Raw genomic sequence first — 19,412 nt, 5'->3', positions numbered from 1 at the left:
GGAGGAGATTTGGGCCTTGTGGCTAAGGGAAAGGGATAAATGTACCAAGTTTTTTTATCGGGTATCCAACTTGCATAGGAGGAACAATGCCATAGAGACCTTGACCATAGATGGCCTTTGTTGACGATGTGTTTCGAACACTGGGTTCAGTTACCTGCAACCCAGAGATGAGGGGCTCGGGGTCGAAGGGTCACCTTCGATGCCTAAGTTAGATTTTTGTTCCTTGGAGAGAATTCTAGTAAGCAAGAGAGCATATGTGCCGAATTCTAACCTGGCATATGGCCTTTACATTGTCATCTTTAACGCGGCATAGCCTCCCCAGGCCATGCCTTGGTGGCAGGTGGGTGGGTGCATGTAACGCCTCAATAGAAGGCTCAAACCACATGACCTATACTCTAAAAGGACTAGTCAATGATACAATTGGAGTCCCATTGGAACCTTATAAAGAGCAAACTTCTCATTCTCAAGCCATGTGAATCTCATATACCACATATCCTTATCCTTATCATATTGGGTATTAGAATCTACCTTAATTAAATTTCCGACGTCCTCGTCAGGTCTATTAGGTTAAGGTGGCACGGCTCAAGTTCCACATTTTTGGTTGATATAGACTCTAATACCATTTGTAACTCCTCAATGGAAGACCCAAACCACATGACCTATACTTTAAAAGACTAGTCAATGATACAATTGGAGCCCCATCAGAACTTTATAAAGAGCAAGAACTTCTCCTTCCCAAGCAATGTGGGATCTCATACAACACCTACCTTTATCCTTGTCATATGGGGTATCACATGTCAACGGATAGGTTTGCTGTCCACACTTCTTTCCTTATTTTAGCCCACAATTGTTTTCTTATTTCTCCATTCATTATTCTGTATGGTTAGCATACATTATTTGACAGATTATAGTTTACATGTCTAGGGCTAGAATCATGCGGGAACTTATTTGCTTTCCATGTATAGCATCCTTGTAAAGTCTATATATAATATACAGAACTCAAGGCCATTTAATTCGGCCATTCTCACAAACTTGGCATGGTATCAAGAGCTGTCGACTAACAACTCAAGCATCCTTAGAATTTTTTTCTCTCTCTCGGCTTCGGTGCCTCTGTGCAGTTTCGACGTGCACTTCTTCTTCTCAATGGCTTCTGTGCTGGTTCAGACGTGAACCTTCTCTGTTTCGGTGGTCTCTATGTTGTTTTTGGGTGTCTCCGACGTCATCTTCTCTGTCTTTCGGTGCAAGTCTATTCTCTGGGTCATTTTTTCGGTGCAACTCTTTCGGTGGTCTCTGTCGGTGGTTTGCAGACAAGGTGGCTGTCGGTGTAGTCTTTTCTGGTCTGTTTCGGCATCTCTGTGGCTGAGTGGCTGTCGGAACAGCCTTCTGGTGGTATTTTCCGCATCGCTGTGGCTGAGTGGCTCTCGGAACAGTCCTCTGTGGCTGTTAGCAAGTGCTATACGACGCATCTTGCAGGTTTTGCTGCTTCCATTATTTTTCGGTGCTCTTGCTTTTGCTGTTTACAATTTTTTTTGGTGCTCTTGCTTCTTGGAACTATTAATATTGGGTGCTATTTGCTTCTTGGCTTTTAGTTCCTTGTTTTTGTGGTTATTTCAGCCTTTTTGGTTATTTTTTGGCTTTTGTCTCGACTTTCATTTATTTACGATGGATTCCGCACCCGTGTGCGTCAAGTTTACGGGGAAAAATTACTCTACTTGGGCTTTTCAACTTGGACTTTTACTCAAAGGAAAAGATCTTTGGGGCCATATTGATGGCACAGATTGCACGCCTAATCCTGATAAATCCAAGGATCCAGCCTCTTCTCCTTCATGGATTGTGCTTGATGCTTGGATTATGTCTTAGCTTCTTGGCTTGGTTGAGCCACATATTGTCACCAACTTGCGGCCTCATCGCACCGTACAATCCATGTGGACTTACTTAAAGAGGGTTTATCATCAAGATAATGCTGCTCGTCGTTTTCAGTTAGAGCATGCGATTGCCACGTTTCAACATGACACTCTTTACATCCAAGATTACTACTTACGTTTTCTGACCCTTTGGAACGAATATGCTGATCTGGTTACTGCGGATGTTCTTGATGCCGCTCTTTCCATTATTCAGAAACTTCATGAGACTAGTTGTCGTGATCAATTTCTTATGAAACTACGTCTTGAATTTGAATATGATTGTTCCTCCCTACTGAATTGCTCTCCTGTTCCCTCTCTTGATGTTTGTTTTGGTGAATTACTTCGCAAAGAACGTCTTAATACTCAAGCTACTCTGGAGTATTCCTATGGTAGTTCAGGATCGGCCACTGTGGCTTATGCTGCCCAAAGACGAGGACCACCTGTGAATTCTAAAAACTTGCAATGTTTCTACTGTAAGGAATATGGACATATTGCTGCCAATTGTCCTAAGAAATACTGCTCTTATTGTAAGAAGAAGGGTCACATTATCAAAGAATGTCACATCTGCCCCTAGAATCATCAGGCCCAGGCATTTCAAACTTCTGTTATTGTACCCTCCGCAGCTCCTGGCTCTCCTTCCGATGATTCCTTAGTTCCTGCACCTCCTGCAACGAATTATTGCACACCCGAAATGGTGCAATAGATGCTAATTTCAGCATTATCAGCAATGGGGTTCCAAGGTAACACTTCTACTAAACTCTGGTACATGGACTCGGGTGCCTCTAATCACATGACGAATACTCCCACTACTCTATGTCATGTTCGGCCCTACACTGGTCAATCTGCTATTCAGACTGCCAATGGCAGTTCTTTGCCAATAGCTGCTTTCGGAGATGCCTCTTCTAAGTTCATTGATGTGTTTCTTGCTCAGTTTTCCACGAATCTTATTTCTGTTGGTCAATTAGTTGATAACAATTGTGCTGTTAATTTTTCTGGTGATGGTTGTGTTGTGCAGGACCAGATAACGGGGGAGCCGATCGCGAAGGGACCTAAAGTGGGGCGCTTGTTTCCATTATTTTTGCCTGTTCCAGCTTTTTCTCCAGTTTCTTCTATTGAGTCTTTTGCTTGTAATAATGTTTCAGATTTTAGTATAGTGTGGCATCGTCGTTTAGCCCATCCCAATACTCAGATCTTATCTCATGTATTGAACTCTGGTTTACTTGGTAATAAAGACCGTTCTTCTTTATCTCTTGAGTGTGCTTCTTGCAAACTTAGTAAAAGCAAAACTCTTCCCTTCCCTTTGCATGCTAGTGGAGCATCTCACTGCTTTGATCTTATCCATAGTGATGTTTGGGGACCTTCCCTGGTTAGTTCACATGAAAAATTTAAATACTATGTGACTTTCATTGATGATCATAGTAGATTTACTTGGGTCTACTTTCTTCGCTCTAAATCTGAGGTCTTTCGTACTTTCACTGAGTTTTTAGCATATGTTGACTATCAATTTTCTGCTTCATTTAAGACATTAAGCACAGATTCCGGTGGTGAATATTTGTCTATTGAGTTTCAGGCATTCTTGGCTTCTAAGGTTATTATTCATCAACGTTCATGTCTCTCTACTCCTCAACAAAATGGAGTAGCCAAACACAAAAATCGTCATCTCCTAGATTTGGTACGTACTCTCTTGTTAGAATCTTCTGTTCCATCCATGTTTTGGGTAGAGGGTCTGAAAACTGTTACTCACTTGATTAATCGTTTACCTTCTCAAGTCCTACATATGGAGTCTCCCTATTTCTGCTTATTTGCTAAGCAATCTAGTTATGATAACCTCCGTACCTTTGGTTGTGTATTTTTTGTTCATTTACCTCCTCATGAGCGACATAAATTATCTGCTCAATCTGTCCGATGTGCTTTCTTGGGATGTAATGCGTGTCAAAAGGGATTTGTTTACTATGATCCTACATTACATTGTACATGCATTTCTAGGAATGTTATTTTCTTTGAAGATCAACATTTCTTTCCTGTGTCCTCTATGCCCTCCTCTTCTACTGTGGTTCTCCCCTCCTTTGAGCAGCAGTTCTCGGATCTTCATCTAGTCAGTTCTCGCTTTAAACCAGGTATTGTGTATACGAGACGCTCCCACTCACAGTCTCTTTCGGTGGCTCACCAGATATCTGATCCTACCACGCTCCAGATTCAGTTAGTTGCAGCACCTCTAGAGCCTTTGGTACGTTGCTCTTCTCGAGTGTCTGTAACCCTGGATGGGTATGGATTTCCCTCTTCTAGTTCTGGCAATTCTATTTCAGCTCTTACTGTTGCATTATTCAATTTTGATATTCCCACATGCTACTCACACGTTGCCAAGCATGATTGTTGGCGACAAGCTATGCAGAAAGAAATTGCCGCTCTAGAGGCTAATCACACCTGGGACATTGAGCCATGTCCTCCCACTATTGTTCCTCTGGGTTGCAAATGGGTTTACTCAGTCAAGGTTCGATCTGATGGAAGTTTGGATCGTTACAAAGCTTGGCTTGTTGCACTTGGGAATAATCAGGAATATGGTGTCAATTATGAAGAGACCTTTGCTCTTGTGGCTAAAATGACTACTGTTCGTATGATTCTAGCTCTTGCTGCTTCCAGTGATTGGCCACTACATCAGATGGATGTCAAAAATACTTTTCTTCATGGGGATCTTAAAGAGTGTATTTATACGAAGCCACCCCCGGGATTGTTTCCCTCTCCGACTTCACATGTGTGTAAGCTTCGTCGCTCTCTTTATGGTCTCAAACAGGCTCCGAAGGCCTGGTTTGATAAATTCCGCACCACTTTATTACAATATTCATTCAAGCAGAGCAAGTCTGACACTTCCTTGTTTCTTCAGAAATCAGACATGGGTATTGTTGTTCTTTTAGTTTATGTTGATGATATTGTGATCACTGGTTCCGATTCTGCTTTACTTGGCCAGCTCAAGACTCATCTCTCAGAGTCATTTCATATGAAAGATCTTGGGTCTCTCACATATTTTCTTGGTCTTGAGGTGCATTGTAGTCTCTCTGGTATTTCCCTCAATCAACATAAGTATGCTAGTGACTTGGTGGCTACAATTGGCCTACAAGAGGTTACTTTTGTTGATACTCTCATGGAATTAAATGTCAAGCTTCACAAAGAGGAGGGTGATTTACTTGTTGATCCCAGTTTATACCAGAATTTGGTGGGTAGCCTTGTTTATCTCACTTTTACTAGACCGGACATTTCTTTTGCTGTACAGCAAGTCAGCCAGTTCTTTCAGACTCCTCATCATCTTCATTTGGTTGCTGTCCGTAGGATCATACGTTATGTTCAAGGCACTTCTGTCCGTGGCTTATTCTTCCCTGCAAGCAATTCTACTTGCCTTGTTGCTTATAGTGATGCTGATTGGGCTGGTTGTACAGATAGCCGTTGCTCCATCACTGGTTGGTGTGTGTTCTTAGGTGATGCATTGATCTCCTGGAAGAGTAAGAAGCGAGACAGAGTCTCTAAGTCATCTACGGAATCTGAGTACCGGGCGATGTCTCTTGCTTGTTCTGAAATCATTTGGCTTCAAGGTTTGCTTGTTGAGCTAGATTTTTCTGAGACCAATCCTACACCTCTACATGCCGATAATACAAGTACTATTCAGATCACGGCCAATCCTGTCTATCATGAGCGCACAAAGCATATTGTGGACTGTCACTCTATTCGTGAAGCCTTTGAAGCTCGTGTTATCACTCTTCCACATATTTCGACTGAATTACAAATTATTGATATCTTCACCAATGCTCTCACTCGTCATCGACATTGCTTCCTAAGTAGCAAAATGATGCTTGTTGATCAACCTACATCAATTTGAGGGGGGCTGTCAACGGACAGCTTTGCTGTCCACACTTCTTTCCTTATTTTAGCCCACAATTGTTTCCTTATTTCTCCATTAATTATTCTGTATAGTTAGCATACATTATTTGACAGATTATAGTTTACATGTATAGGGCTAGAATCATGCGGGAACTTATTTGCTTTCCATGTATAGCATCTTTGTAAAGTCTATATATAATATACAGAACTCAAGACCATTCTCACAAACTTGACATCACAGTGCAGCTTCCGTGAGCTCTGTTAGTGACGAGGTTTTGGCGTGATTTTCGTCCATGTCTCGTATCCGATCCTAAATGCAGCGTGGCTTTGGCACGACGTGCTTTTGTAGGGTAGTGTAGAAGCATAGTAGTGTCAGGGTAGGTGGTGTCCTACCCTTCCATGTCAATTAGCTTTCTACCTAAGTCGTGGGCCCTCTTCTTCCTAATGCAATTTATGGGCCGACTGAACTATTGAACACTGGGCCTCTAGAATAAATTTGGCCTGGCCCGAGAGGGATGTAAATGTTCCTCCCAATTAGGCCCAGCTCGATAGGGGCTGCAAACATCCATTCCAGTTATCCCGCCAATTCTTACGGTACGTGTACAGTGAGAATTGTTATTATTTTGTTTTCTTTTTTTACTCTGCCCCCTTTTTTTGTCTAGCGGCTTATGACATCTAACTTGGGGAGCTACTTGTCACGAGCGTTTGTCCGTTTTCCCATGTTGGAGGTTGCGTTTGATGGCTTGATCCCACGTTCCCTCTTGCAACGGAAATCGCGGGACTTGTCGCTTTATCGTTTCGTTCCTGATGACAATCACTCCCTCGTTGGGCAGCGCGATTGTCGCCCTTGCCTATTTAAATCCAAGCCTCGCACTGCTTTTACCTTCTTGCTTTCTTTCATCTCTCGCTCCTCTTGTGACTCTTGTTTGCTTCCCCTCTTTAGTTCTTCTCAGTTTTCTTTCTTCCCATTCACCTTCAAACCCTTTCCTTTTCCCTCACCTTCCCCTTCAATGGCGCCCAAGAGCACCTTGCATTTTGCTTCTCATGGTTCTCGATGGGTATCACTGCTCCTTGAGGTTGTTCAGGTCCTCTTTTAGAGCGCCTGGCTCCCCTGTCTTTGAGGCTCTAGTGAATTGTGAAGGGATCTTTGACTCGGAGGGTTTTGCCACGAAGGTGGTACTGTACCCCTCGATGTTCAACAATGGACGGCAGCTTTCTTTTTGTCGCCTGGTCCAAGAAATCTTGAACTTTCTCCACCTGGTTCCATTGCAACTTCAACCCAACGTGTGGAGGATTTTGTTGTGTTGTTGCGTCGTTTGGCGCATGGTCCGTTTACCCGAACTTGATTGCCAAAGAGTTTTTGTTCACGCACGGGGTGCTACGTCTGGGCGGTAACCTGTGCAGCTTCTGCTCTTGCTCAAGATACAAAGTTGCCCGCATTGAGTCTCGCTTCTTACACATCAAAGATTGGTTCAAGCGATTTTTCTTTGTGACGGGAGAATGGTGGGAGTTTCCCAACGAGGAGGATGCCCGCCATGAGTTCACGATTCTATTTGGGGATTGTGCAGATGGCAAGGAAATTTGCTTGGACCTATTTGTGGGTTTATTCAGAGATGTAATTGCTCTAATACCACCTTTTGTGATGCCCCTAGCCCCTGTTTGGGATTGGACTGTGACTGAAGCGTTGAGACATGTAACTCAAGGCTACATACCCCCGTACATGACAGTTAATATGCAATGCACCTAACATGTGTCTAGCAATATGCAATAATTGTAGTGAAAATAATTCAAATCTAATCGATGTTTAGAGCAATTTAAAGCATGGTACCATTTAAAACTACAATCCCAAAAAGAAACGCAAGTGTTCAAATCTCCAAAATACAAGAGGGCTTTAAAACCATGACCCTCAATTAACCATGTCTACCAAGTTTCAAACTTTGACACTGCTTTCACCAAAACCTAATTCACTTTATCCTTGTTGATGATTTTTTGTAGATCCTCAAATAACTTAAGCACTTCACAAATAAATTGGTCGGCCGCCTCTAATCTTTCTTCTACTGTTGGCTGCACCGAGCACTTGGGGCTCCTTAGGCCCTCCTTAATGGTCGAGGGATCCTCCCTCTTGCGTTTCCCCATGTCCGGTCTCAAGTCCTATTACAATTTTTACAATTCTGGGTGGGGGAATGTTAGTGGAAACTATTATAGTGAGATTTCAAAAAATCTCAGCAAGTTAAACAATAACACAAACAGATAACATGAGCATGTAAATGCAAACCATGAGGATGAATGCATGGACATGTATTTGACCCGAAAACTCAGCTCATGCACTTTTCAGAAATAAGTGACAGTGTATTCATATGATAGAAAATCATGTTTGACATTTCAGTAACATTTTCTTTTTCCATTTCACATTTTACACTTATAGCCATTTTAATCCTTGTAACATATGGGTGGACACTTCACGTCTCCCCTACACACCGTGGACTCCGTACTAGTTACTGCATCACTTTCCCGGCTCATTTGACCTGGGGTGACTATGTCAGAGTACTTATTATGCGGCAGTTCGCCTTTCGCCTTCACTACATACATCTTATGGTACCGCAGTTAATAATGCCTTCACCGCACCTTACACATGTGGCACCTACTAGCGTTAGGTGCTACTTCGCTCCGAAATTCTTTAAAAATGACACATTTGAAGTCCGTTGACTGTACTTCGTCAACCCAGGGGTTACCATTCCAATTTACACACTCCAATGGACAAAGAAGTTCCACTAGGACATTCCCCCATCCTATTATTTGGGTTCGTGACAACACATGTAATGATATTATCTTCTTCTTTTTTAAACGATGCCCAACTTGAAATGCATGTGACATGTACTTTGAAGCCCTTTTTCTTTCGCTTGTGACCCGATTGTGCAAATGCCATGGACTATAGATCTCAAGTAGCATTTAACATTCCCATGCAACACATCAAAGCGTTTCACGTTAGGGCTTGAAAATATTAGAACATACGATGCACTTGTTATAAGACCATAGTTAATGATAATTGATGTTTAGCATGGTAAAAGGAACATTTGATCAAGACAACTAAGCATGGCCGAAACATCACAACCATAGATGACATACAAGCATGGCAAAAATACAAGAAACCGGTTACAAAGCATTTGATAGCCCACAATTTCATAATCCAATTGGTTTGACAAGATGCAAGTTCACACAAGACATACATATATTATCCAAAAGTAGGTTAGAGGCCAACTTACAAAATCCCGAGGTAAGCAACATAACATGACAAGCAAGCTGAGGAAACGTAGGTTTAAATTATTAGAACTAGTGAAGTGTGTGTGTGGCGGGTTAGGGTTTATCCCATTCGGTTTTGGGGTCCTTTCTCTACCTTATAACTTTTCCTGTGCTTCGGATCTAAGGGGTTGCCCTAGGCCTGTGCAACCCCAGGATTAGTCGGGACACTGTTCCTAGATATTTGGTGCCAATAAAAAAATAATAATCTCTAATCTCTCCCAACGAGCATTCTCTATCTTCAAAACTACGGCCGTTCTCTCTAGCCAAATACACCACAACGAGTGTTCACCAAATATTAGAGGAGCCTTATGAATATTTTAACCTTAAAAAACTCTTATAAGAAAATGAAGTTAAACAAATGGGACTTGACTGTAATAAGAACTAAAACAAGATATGGCCTACGCGCTGAATGCTCTTGCATCAACCACCTTGAGTGGGTGGAAGCTTGAGCTCTTCTGAGAATTGGCTAGGTATTTGATATCTGCTTTGGGATCAACATGCTTAGTTCTTCCTCATAAATTCACATGCTTTCAGTTGCATGTTTTCCCAACCATTTGACCAAGAATCACCAGTAGAAATTCCCCCGCCGTGACTTAGTTTCTTTACATCTAGAATATTTTCAATGACTTTTGGAAGTTTCTTGGGTAGTTTTTTCAAATTAGGTGTAGATAATTTACTATTAACTTCAAACCCATAAAAAACACAATGCTATGACTGTATGTTGGAATTAGTTTCATGTCATTGGGCTGCTCTATGATGTGGGTGTTGGAGCTTATTTTCTTAAACAGGTGCATTTCGGAAAAATTATTTCCTTTAATGTGCTGGCCCAATATCTTTTCCATCAAATTCTTTCCAAAACTATTGTTGATTAGGTGTCTCTTCATATAAATTTATTGCTAGTTGCAATGGCAGCATGTCTTTATCATGAATACACGTTATATGTTTAGCAAAGGCTTCACCATCTTCGTTCATCCTTGCCTCCTTTGGCAAGGGAACAAGATCCAACAAATATTGTGGTTTGTAACCATTGTAATGATTTGATTTACCTAATTATTTTAGAAAATTTGCTTGAGCTAAAATTTCATCCCTAATGTTCAGATGATCTCCTATGGTGCATCTTTCGCAAATTACCCAAGCTCAAGCTTCTATCTACACCCCATTTTTGCCATTCGTTTTGTGGTGATGTGCTAGAGTACTTCAATTATGTGCCGAAATCTTCTCCATTATAATTTATGAACATCAAAGGTGCCCCATAAACCTCACATCTTGATGGACACAATAGAAGTAGGAATTCCATGAAGACAAAAAATGTCCGTGAAATCTAAATCATCCGTGCGAGGCATCCACGATCTTAGAGAACATGATATGAAATGTGCCATCTTTTAGAATCTTTTGACCCGAACCAGAATTGAATCATTTCCCTTCTTTTCATTGTAATTCTGATATTAGATGTATGCATGGTGTGTTTGACAATGGAGGGAGTGTATGGGCTATTTTGTGATTGATCTGTTGCCAGTTGACATTCTTGATATCTCGTACAATGTGTTCCACATTGCGATACATTTTAGGACAAAAGTAACTTTCAGCCACCATAGTTGATATTTCCTCCCTATCAAAATTATCACCCAAGCCACATCCATGAAGCTCCCTTTTGATCTTGTCATGAAGTGAATCATCTGGAATGTAATGCTAGTTGACTCTGAATGTCATGACCCAAACCTCAAAAATTGATAGTAGCTGTTATAGCAAAACTCATAAGCTTATAAGTTTCATAAAATTTCTGAATGTCATAAAAGACATCATAAATGAAACTCCCTAGTTATGGGATAATGTGTAAAACAACTCATGGTCTCCATGTGCTAAGCTTGACCTATTGATCCATGGTTTATCTCCTCAATGCTTGAGACGTTTAAAGACAAACACAAAGTGAGTCAAATACTGAATAAGTAAATACGTTCATAGCCAAAAGTGTGAGTGAGACTTGAGCCGTGCCACCTCTGATGGATTTGGTCTGACGAGGACATCGGGGATTTGAGGGGGGCCCAAATGTGGCATGGACCTTCTTGGGTCATTACACTTGAAGATCACGATTTCGTGCCCAAGGCGTCAGGTAGAACCCAGTGAAAGGAGATGGACATTACTTGATAAACAAGGCGCACTTGAGTGTGCCATTCCTAGGGACCATCCTAGCTTGCTTGCCAGCCACCTCATCCTCTGGTACATTTCATCATCAATGGTCATATGACCAAGAACATTAAAATTGATCACATTCATTAGTCATTTTCCTTTCTTCATTTCCCTTCTCTTTCATATTCATTTAAGCTCTTTTTATTTTTGTTGAATTTCTAATGTTGCAATCATAATTTAACATGGTGTTTATTATAAATTCATCACGGAATGGGAAGTATACACATAAAACCTTCTTTCATAGTATTGGGATGCATAAATAGGGCTACCAAAGAGCAACGTTTATCTTCTCATAATATTTAAGCGCAATTTTAAAAAAGAACATTTTATTGAATTGAAAAACCAAAGGCATGATGACTGACTTAAAAAAAGGAGTAAGAAAGAGACAAAGGCATGATCATATCTACTTACCTCTTCTTAGCTTCACAAAACCCAACGGGTAATGATACACTTTTTTAAAACACATTTTACAATCAACCAAGGTAATTGTGCCACTTTATTAAAAATAATTTCAATTTAGAAATGCAGTTGTTAAATATATATAAGTTTTATCATTTTCCAAACTCAATATGCTTCAGTTAGCAACAGAAGCAAGCATTCATAATATTATGTTAACACCTATGTGTGTCATTCATTCTTTCAAATCTTTCTAAGCATTGCTTTTCAGACCAAGTGGTAGAACAGATTTCTCCTCTTTGAGACACCTTTTAAAAATGGTTCAATTATGATTTCTTCCTAAAATGCCTAAGCTATGTATATTAATGGAATGACTATTCCTAGGTCATGTAACTGAAATAGTCTTCCTAGGCCTTGTTATTTTCTTTCTAAAGTCTAAGCCTTATATTACTCATAACGAGTCCTTATTCTTGTGTTTGGGTCACTATAAGGGTCTCTAAACAGACCCAGTGGTTGTCACAAGTAGGCTTCAAAGGCTCTACTGTACTCAACTAATTATAGGTATTTGCTGTATTTCCATTAATCTTTCAGCATGGTTTCCCTTTTGTGAACTCTATGTTTATTTCATGTCTACAATGTTTGGCTTGTAGAAAAAAGGCATCTCTTGGTCCTAGTCTTAAGACTAACTTCTTGCAGTGTCTTGCCTAGGGTAGAGCAGTGCTGCCAAAACATTGCAGCAATTCAACCATGTAACTAGTGTCTTAAGATGGCTTACAATCTCCTTACAAAATCAGACTACATGCTTTGATATTTTCAAACATTGAAAAATTTATGCAATCAGGTTGTTTAAGCCTTATCTATTATGTTTCAAGAGGAGAAACCAGATTCTAGGTGTTCTCTTTGGTTGCTGGCAGCATGTGCAGGGATTCTAAATATCGCTTGGTGAGAATTATAGAGTTTTAGAAATAAGCTTTTACCCAAAATCCTTTGGTTGAACTTTGGGCAGCAAGGAATCACTTTTAATCTTGGTTTTTGATGCTGGAGGGTGTGAACAACAATCAATACTTTGTTAGAGTGGCAGCATACCCCTAGGGGTTGGCTCAAGTGGTAAAGCCTTGGGTTTGGGGGTATGCTCCCCCTAGGTCTAAGGTTCAAATCCGCTTGGGTGCAAACAATTTCTAGAGGCCATCAGACTGGGGGATTTTTCCCTTGAATTACCCGAGGTGCACTTGCGGGAAACTCCTTACCGAGAGCCTGTGCACCCCTCGGGATTAGTCGGGACGCTGTTTCCGGATGCCCGGTGCCAATCAGAAAAAAAAGAGTGGCAGCATTATTACTTACTTGTATTGTATAGAACAAAGTGCATCAACTTTGGTGGCATTCTTAACTAGGATTGCAGCAAGTCTTGGGATAATGTTTCCAGCTCTTCCAATTAAGTGTTTGGTAAAGAAAATTCAAGGAAGAGTTGTATGGAGGTGGGCAAAGTGCTGTGTATTTTTTGTGAAATCTTCTCTTATTTGTGGAGGATTGGAAAACTCTAAGGTACACTAAGGCCTGGTTTGGATAGAAAGATGCTTCTATCCCATCCCATCCTATCTTCATCCCATCTCATCTCAATATCCAAACACCACAAATTCAAACACTTTTCAATTTCAAATCTTCAACTTTTTTATCTAATCATTACATGATTATTACAACTTTCTCAAACTTCCAAACAAAACACAAAAAATAATTCAACTTTTTACAATTTCATAACAAAAATTATATTAAAAAATTATATTCTAACAATATTTTAAATTTATAATATTTTTATTCAGCCTTTTCTCTCCTTTCCCAAAACCCCATAAAACATTTTAACTCAAACTATTTATTTACTATTCACAAACCATCTCACTATTCACAAACCATCTTACTACTATTCACAAACCATCTCAACTCATCTTATTAAGCTTCGTTTGGATCGTCAACCCATCTCAACTCATCATTACAACTTTTTCAAGTTTCAATACAAAATATAATAAACAATTTAACTTTTTCAAATCCCAAAATAATAATAATATTAAAAAATAATATTCTAACAATATTTTATCATCTCAACTCAACTCAACTCAACGTCCAAACGCAACCTTAAACACACTATCCAAATCAGCCCTAAGAGAGGGGGGCAACATCTAGGGTTCATTAGAAGCATCTCCTCCTTGTCTTATTTAAGGTAAGGGTTCCTAAGAAATTTCAGTGCCTGTTGATTGAGAGTGAGAGTTGACACAGGCAGACAGGTGCTGTGATCTTTCTTTGGCATGATTGGATGCGAGTGCTATTTGTCAGTTTTGGTAGTATAGGGTACAACTATAAAACATTTGTTATTTGGACGGTGGAAAAGCCAAAGAATTGCCATTTGGATTATGTATATTTGGTCAGTATGGAAGGAGATCTTCCTTTAGAAGAGGAGTCTTTAGTTTTTAGTTTTTATGTTTTTTTGTGGCTTTAGATTTGACAGCCACTTATACTATATGACATATGAAACAAAACAGTCTCCATGGCAGTGTTGCTAAAAGCGCAAGGTGCAATTAAGTGCAAACATAGTCTGGAGCCTAGGAGCAAAGCACAAGCGTGCACCTGATTGAAGTAAAGCACATATTTTAAAATTAATGTATAATAACAAAAAGCACACAAAATTCAATAAAGAAAAGGTTTGAAAAGCAAGATGACAATATATTTAGCCTAATAACTCAATTTATTAGAGTAATGCAACGTGAAAATCAAGTAAATTACTATTTAAATAGATTTAGGAAATTTTGGTGAAACACCCTTGTGCTATGGGGTAGTTAGGTTTAAGATCCTGTAATGGTTTTTTGAGAATTAACCATATGTGGTATGACTTAGGCTTGTGCAGAAAAGTTGCTGGCCAGGTCTGTCTGTCTGTCTGTGTGACCCGACCCGACCCGTAAAACGGTTTGAAATAACTTGCAGGTCGAACTCACTAAGTGTCGGTTTTGATTCGACTAACACGTTTTAACAGCTTCGCAAATCTCAAACCCTAGCTGCCACCCCGCCCCATTTCTCTTTGTCATCATCGTCATTGACTCCAACAAGCAATAAGCACAACCTCAAACCCCTAGAAAGAGAGGTAGGCCTCAAAAGGTCATCGAGAGACCTGGCATCTAAGATAAAAAAGAACCTATATCAGATGAAGCCTAGTGGCTGCGAGAGAGAATCAATCGAAGAAAGTGAAAATGGGCAAGGAAGAACAGCAAGAACAACAACATAAGCAGCATCAACAAGAACAACAAAAACTGAAGGGAGAAGGTTCATCTGCCTCCATGAGAGGAATAAAGAAGGAAGGGAATCAATCCAAGAAGATGGAGGTGCCAAGTGAAAGTAGCCTAAGAAGCAGAGCTAAGCAGAAAAGTGAACCTAGAAAGAGCAGCTAGCAGCTGAGCGGTAATAATAAAGCACACATTTTTCTTTATCAACAACAACCCAGCAATTCAAGGTGCATAAAACCAAAAGATTCTTCCTTGTTTTAGAATCATTTTCCACTTTATTTCTCTGCAAATCTAATTTTCTGCAGAAACCAAGAATTACATAATTTAACCCAGCTGTAAATAAAAATAATAAAAAATAATTTAAATTTTTCCATGATCCTTCATGCTTTTGCGGATAGAAAATCTCAAATTATGTTAGTACTGAGCGAATAGATGGTGAGAAGGAAGAGAAAGATGCAAACTCCAAGTAATATATCAAAAACATTGTGAATATATTGGTAAGGGAATGGCAGGAGGGGAGAGAAGAGGCAACCCCTCCATTTCAACAATGCAACAAGAGCTGAAGGAAAGGAAGATCGAGTGCATGCACCGAATTGCAAGAGAGAACGAACCGGGACAGACACGAAGTAGGAAGGAAATTTCATAGCGAAAGATCATGTCAACTTACTTATTTGAGATTGAAAGAGATTTTTGGGAGATCAAACCACTGATAAAAACTTATTGCAAAGCCTAGAGATTTCTATGGGTTTTCGGAGTTGTTTGGGGGGGGGGGGGGGGGGGGCAGGCCATCCCTTCGGCTTTGTCACTTAATAATAACGGGTTGACCCGCCTTTGGTCGGGTCGGGTCAAGCCTAAACCCAAACCGGATTGGTCGGGTTGTAGGCCTAGTATGACTTATGAGTTGATTAGAAAGAGGACCCTTTGTTAATTTTTTTGTCCATCAACGTTAATCGAAAAGCATGTGGCAACTTCACAGATTGCCACGTGTCAAATTTAATATTTTAAATAATTTAATTTTTTTAAAATAATAATAATATATTAACTTTAAAGTAATTTTTTATTTATTTAAATATATCAAACTTAGAGGAACAGTCACCATAGGGGTGACACCACCCTTGTGGTGGGCAAGCTTTACTTAAAATAAAACATTTTATAAATTTCTCGCGCTTTACTTGATATACGTAAATGATATTGCTAGCTACTCGTTTAAAAAATATATTTGATAGTCATAATCAAATTAAAGTACATGCTTAACTCAAAATATATTGAAGGGGTCATGACCAAAAATACTCAAGAATTGTAGGTGGAGGGAATAAAATATCCCAGGCCAGATAAAGAGCCCAGCCCATCAAAGGGCCCTCACTAGAAGAAAACAGAAGGAGAGGAAGGAAGAAAGAGAGAAGGAAGTAGGGGACAAAAGGCTGAGGAAGGGAAATGGTGTCAAGAGTAAAAGTGGAGATGTGACGTAAAGGAGAGAAGATGGGACATAAAGCGAGGGAGATAAAGGGGGCTTCTTCCAGACCACGAGAGGGACTTCTTCGATTTCAATGTCTTCAGCTTCTTCAACCTCATGAGAGGGATCGTAGCGACGGGATCTCCATGAGAAGATAAAGCTTAGATCTCCATTGTACAACGAGGAGGAGAGACCATGAGACACTATAAAATACGTATATTATAGTGGATTTGCCCTTCAAACGACCCGTGGACGTAAGCCCAATGCCGAACCACGTATGTACAAACTCGTGGACGTATATACTGCTCACTGCCTTGTATGTATGCACCGACACTGTACAGCTGCACCGGCCCACCACCGAGGGCTCCACTCTACACCGATCGAGGCCTGAATAGTCTAAGTGGGCCGAGAATGAATCTTTCTTTCCTTCCGGCCTGTTGCGCTATTTTTAGGCGTTAACAGTAGGTATTGACTTCTATGCTAATATAAGCAATCAAAGTCATTCCATCTAGAGACCCAATTTGGACTATTACATCAAGTTCAAAGCATATACCTCACATATGACATTATGTTGAGCTATGGAATGTAAATGATCTTCAATATCATCAAAATACTTAAGAATATTTGTTTACATCATTTTTGTGCTTTAAGCTAGCTCAAAAAGTCCCAAAAAGCGCCCTTAAAGCATGCTTCTGTGTAGGCGCTATGCTTTTGATGAGCGAAGCACTTCGGCATTGGCGCATTGTGCTTAAGCTCACTTTTAACAACGCTGCTCCATGGTTGTGACAGGTTTTAGATTATCCTGGTTTGTCCCCATTTTCACTCCCAAGAGCCAAGAGGGTGGGATGTTGCATTTGTGACATTATGCAGCGTCCATCAATAAACTATTTCTGCTGGATCCATTCCATGACCCAGAAAAAATGGGTCATTTTTTGGTAATTTGCTTTAAATTATCAGTAACCCGTGCATTGAATGGAACGTTTCATTTTCAGTAATCTTGTACCACTTAGAGCTGACACATTGTATCATGAATAAAAGTTTTACGGTAAAAAGCCAGGCATATTACTTGAAATATACCCTAACCTGGCATCAAATACAGTAACGCAAGACTTTCATATGATACTCATGCAAATATAAGGATACTTTCTCTCCATTTCTGACACCGAATAGGATTCTTCAATAGCTTTAAATCCATTTGTTTGAGTATTTTAGAATTAATTGAATGTTCATTGCCAGTTTAAGTCTTCTTGTTGGTGCTTTGATGTTTGAACTGGTCTGGATGTCTGGTCTCTTATTTAAATGTTCTAGAACTCGTTGCTTTTGATTTAGCCTGTGTACTGATTTTGTCATTAGTATAAATGTTAGAACCGATTCATTGGTTGTTATTGATGAGCAGTATGGCGTGAATGTGAAGCACCAAGAGTATTTTGCTGATAGCCCTTCAACTGGGATGGATCCTGCTTCAAGAGATGAATGAGCTTTGGGTTGAATCTATACTCAATTCGTTTTTGAAGTCCTATGATATGTATCGTTTGTGAAAGAATTGCAAAATAACTATGCGATCTAAGTCTTATTCTGTCTGAATGTTGGCCGAATGGAGATATTTTTAATACCTGGTTCTTCCCGTTGCTTATTTATGCCTTTTTTATTATTATTATTTTTGTGGTTGGGGGGAAAGAAAAAAAATTGTGTCCGTTCCATTGTCATGTTGACTGGGCAGTCTTCGTTTTCTTCATTCCTTAGTAATAAGATTACTTTTAAATCTGCTTGGAGGTATTAGTATTTACAACCTATACAGCATTGACGATTCATGCTTCTCTTCAGAGCTTTATTGGTAAGAATGGAGACCATATATCATGATAAACGATGCAAATAACCACGTTTTCCACAGCGTTAAGCCACCTTCTTGGCATTATATGAATGACCTTTTTTGTCAGTTGTGATCTATTGACCTCCTATAGGTTGGTATTCCTAAATTCGTACTCAACAAAAAAGCTAAAAAGAAAAAAAAATAAAAGGTACCCTTTGTGATTCTTCTTTAGAATAACAATCAAACGAATAAGATTAAATCATGTCAAGTTTTGATATGCAAAAGATTTGAATTTTAAACTTATCTTGTAAATTAAACCATGCTAAGTTAATATATATGAAGAGTGTCTTCCATACCAACTTGTAATTAGAGTTTTTCTTAAAAGAATTACAAGAAGTTTATCCTAAAGAAATTTCTTGGAGCAATTGTCTAGCCTAATAGATTCCCTTACGGATGTACCCAAGAAAATAGAATGCAGGGGATGACAAGGAATACGGCCTTGGCCGTGATAATGGTAAACTTTTGTCAGAATGGCTGATATGCGGAATAATAGTTCAAAATCAAAATTCACGAACCCAATTGACATCTAAACTCTTAAGTGTGGTATTTGTAATATTCTCTTTCTTTTTGTTAAGTGGAGATTGTTATATTAAAGATACACACACATATGTATACTAGTAAGGGTGATACGTGCAAGGCACGTATGTGTTAGACTCCCATGTCGAGTTGCCTCTAGAGATGCCGCACATGCCCTGGTCATGGTGGGGACAAGCACCTTAGCTAGCCCACAAGCATGCCTTAGCTCGTGGGGTGACACGCATGGGGCGCCCAGCATGCATGCATGCCTTGGCCCGCGCGATGGCACACATGGGGTGCCCAGCATGCGGGCCAGCGAGGTTAGTGAGCGCTTGCCCATGCGTGCAGTCATGCGATGCGTGCCCATGAGTGTGGCAATGTGCGCAGGCATGCGGCACACACCGGGCGCCCAACATGCAGGCCAGCGAGATTAGTGAGCGCCTGCCCATGCGAGCAGTCATGCGCCGCTCGCCCATGTGCGCAGGCATGAGTGCTCATGCGCACGGCATTGCACGCAGGAGCGCACCACGTGTGCATGCGAGTTCCAGTGCGCAGGCCCATGCGTACATTGATGGGTCGTGTGGCCCTGCGCGCGCCCATGTGCCGCAAGGCCATGTGCAGCAGATGACTTGCATAATTTCTTATATTTT

General features: G+C 40.2%; 1 protein-coding gene across 3 annotated transcripts in view; it reads left to right on the top strand.

Annotated features, from left to right (window-relative positions):
* The window catches only part of LOC121242960 (transcription initiation factor TFIID subunit 10), a 42,698-nt gene extending 24,557 nt beyond the window's left edge, over positions 1-18,141 (top strand). For all 3 annotated transcript variants that reach the window (XM_041141002.1, XM_041141000.1, XM_041141001.1), the window contains one exon: positions 17,773-18,141. In XM_041141002.1, the coding sequence (XP_040996936.1) occupies positions 17,773-17,853 (81 nt within the window). In that variant the 3' untranslated portion in view covers positions 17,854-18,141. The remainder of the gene's footprint in view (positions 1-17,772) is intronic.
* Positions 18,142-19,412: the final 1,271 nt, after the last annotated feature.

This window comes from Juglans microcarpa x Juglans regia, chromosome 8D (assembly GCF_004785595.1).
Source record: "Juglans microcarpa x Juglans regia isolate MS1-56 chromosome 8D, Jm3101_v1.0, whole genome shotgun sequence".
Lineage (NCBI taxonomy): Eukaryota > Viridiplantae > Streptophyta > Magnoliopsida > Fagales > Juglandaceae > Juglans > Juglans microcarpa x Juglans regia.
The sequence above is the reverse complement of the archived record's forward strand: the minus strand, read 5'-3'. Positions and strand labels throughout refer to the sequence as shown.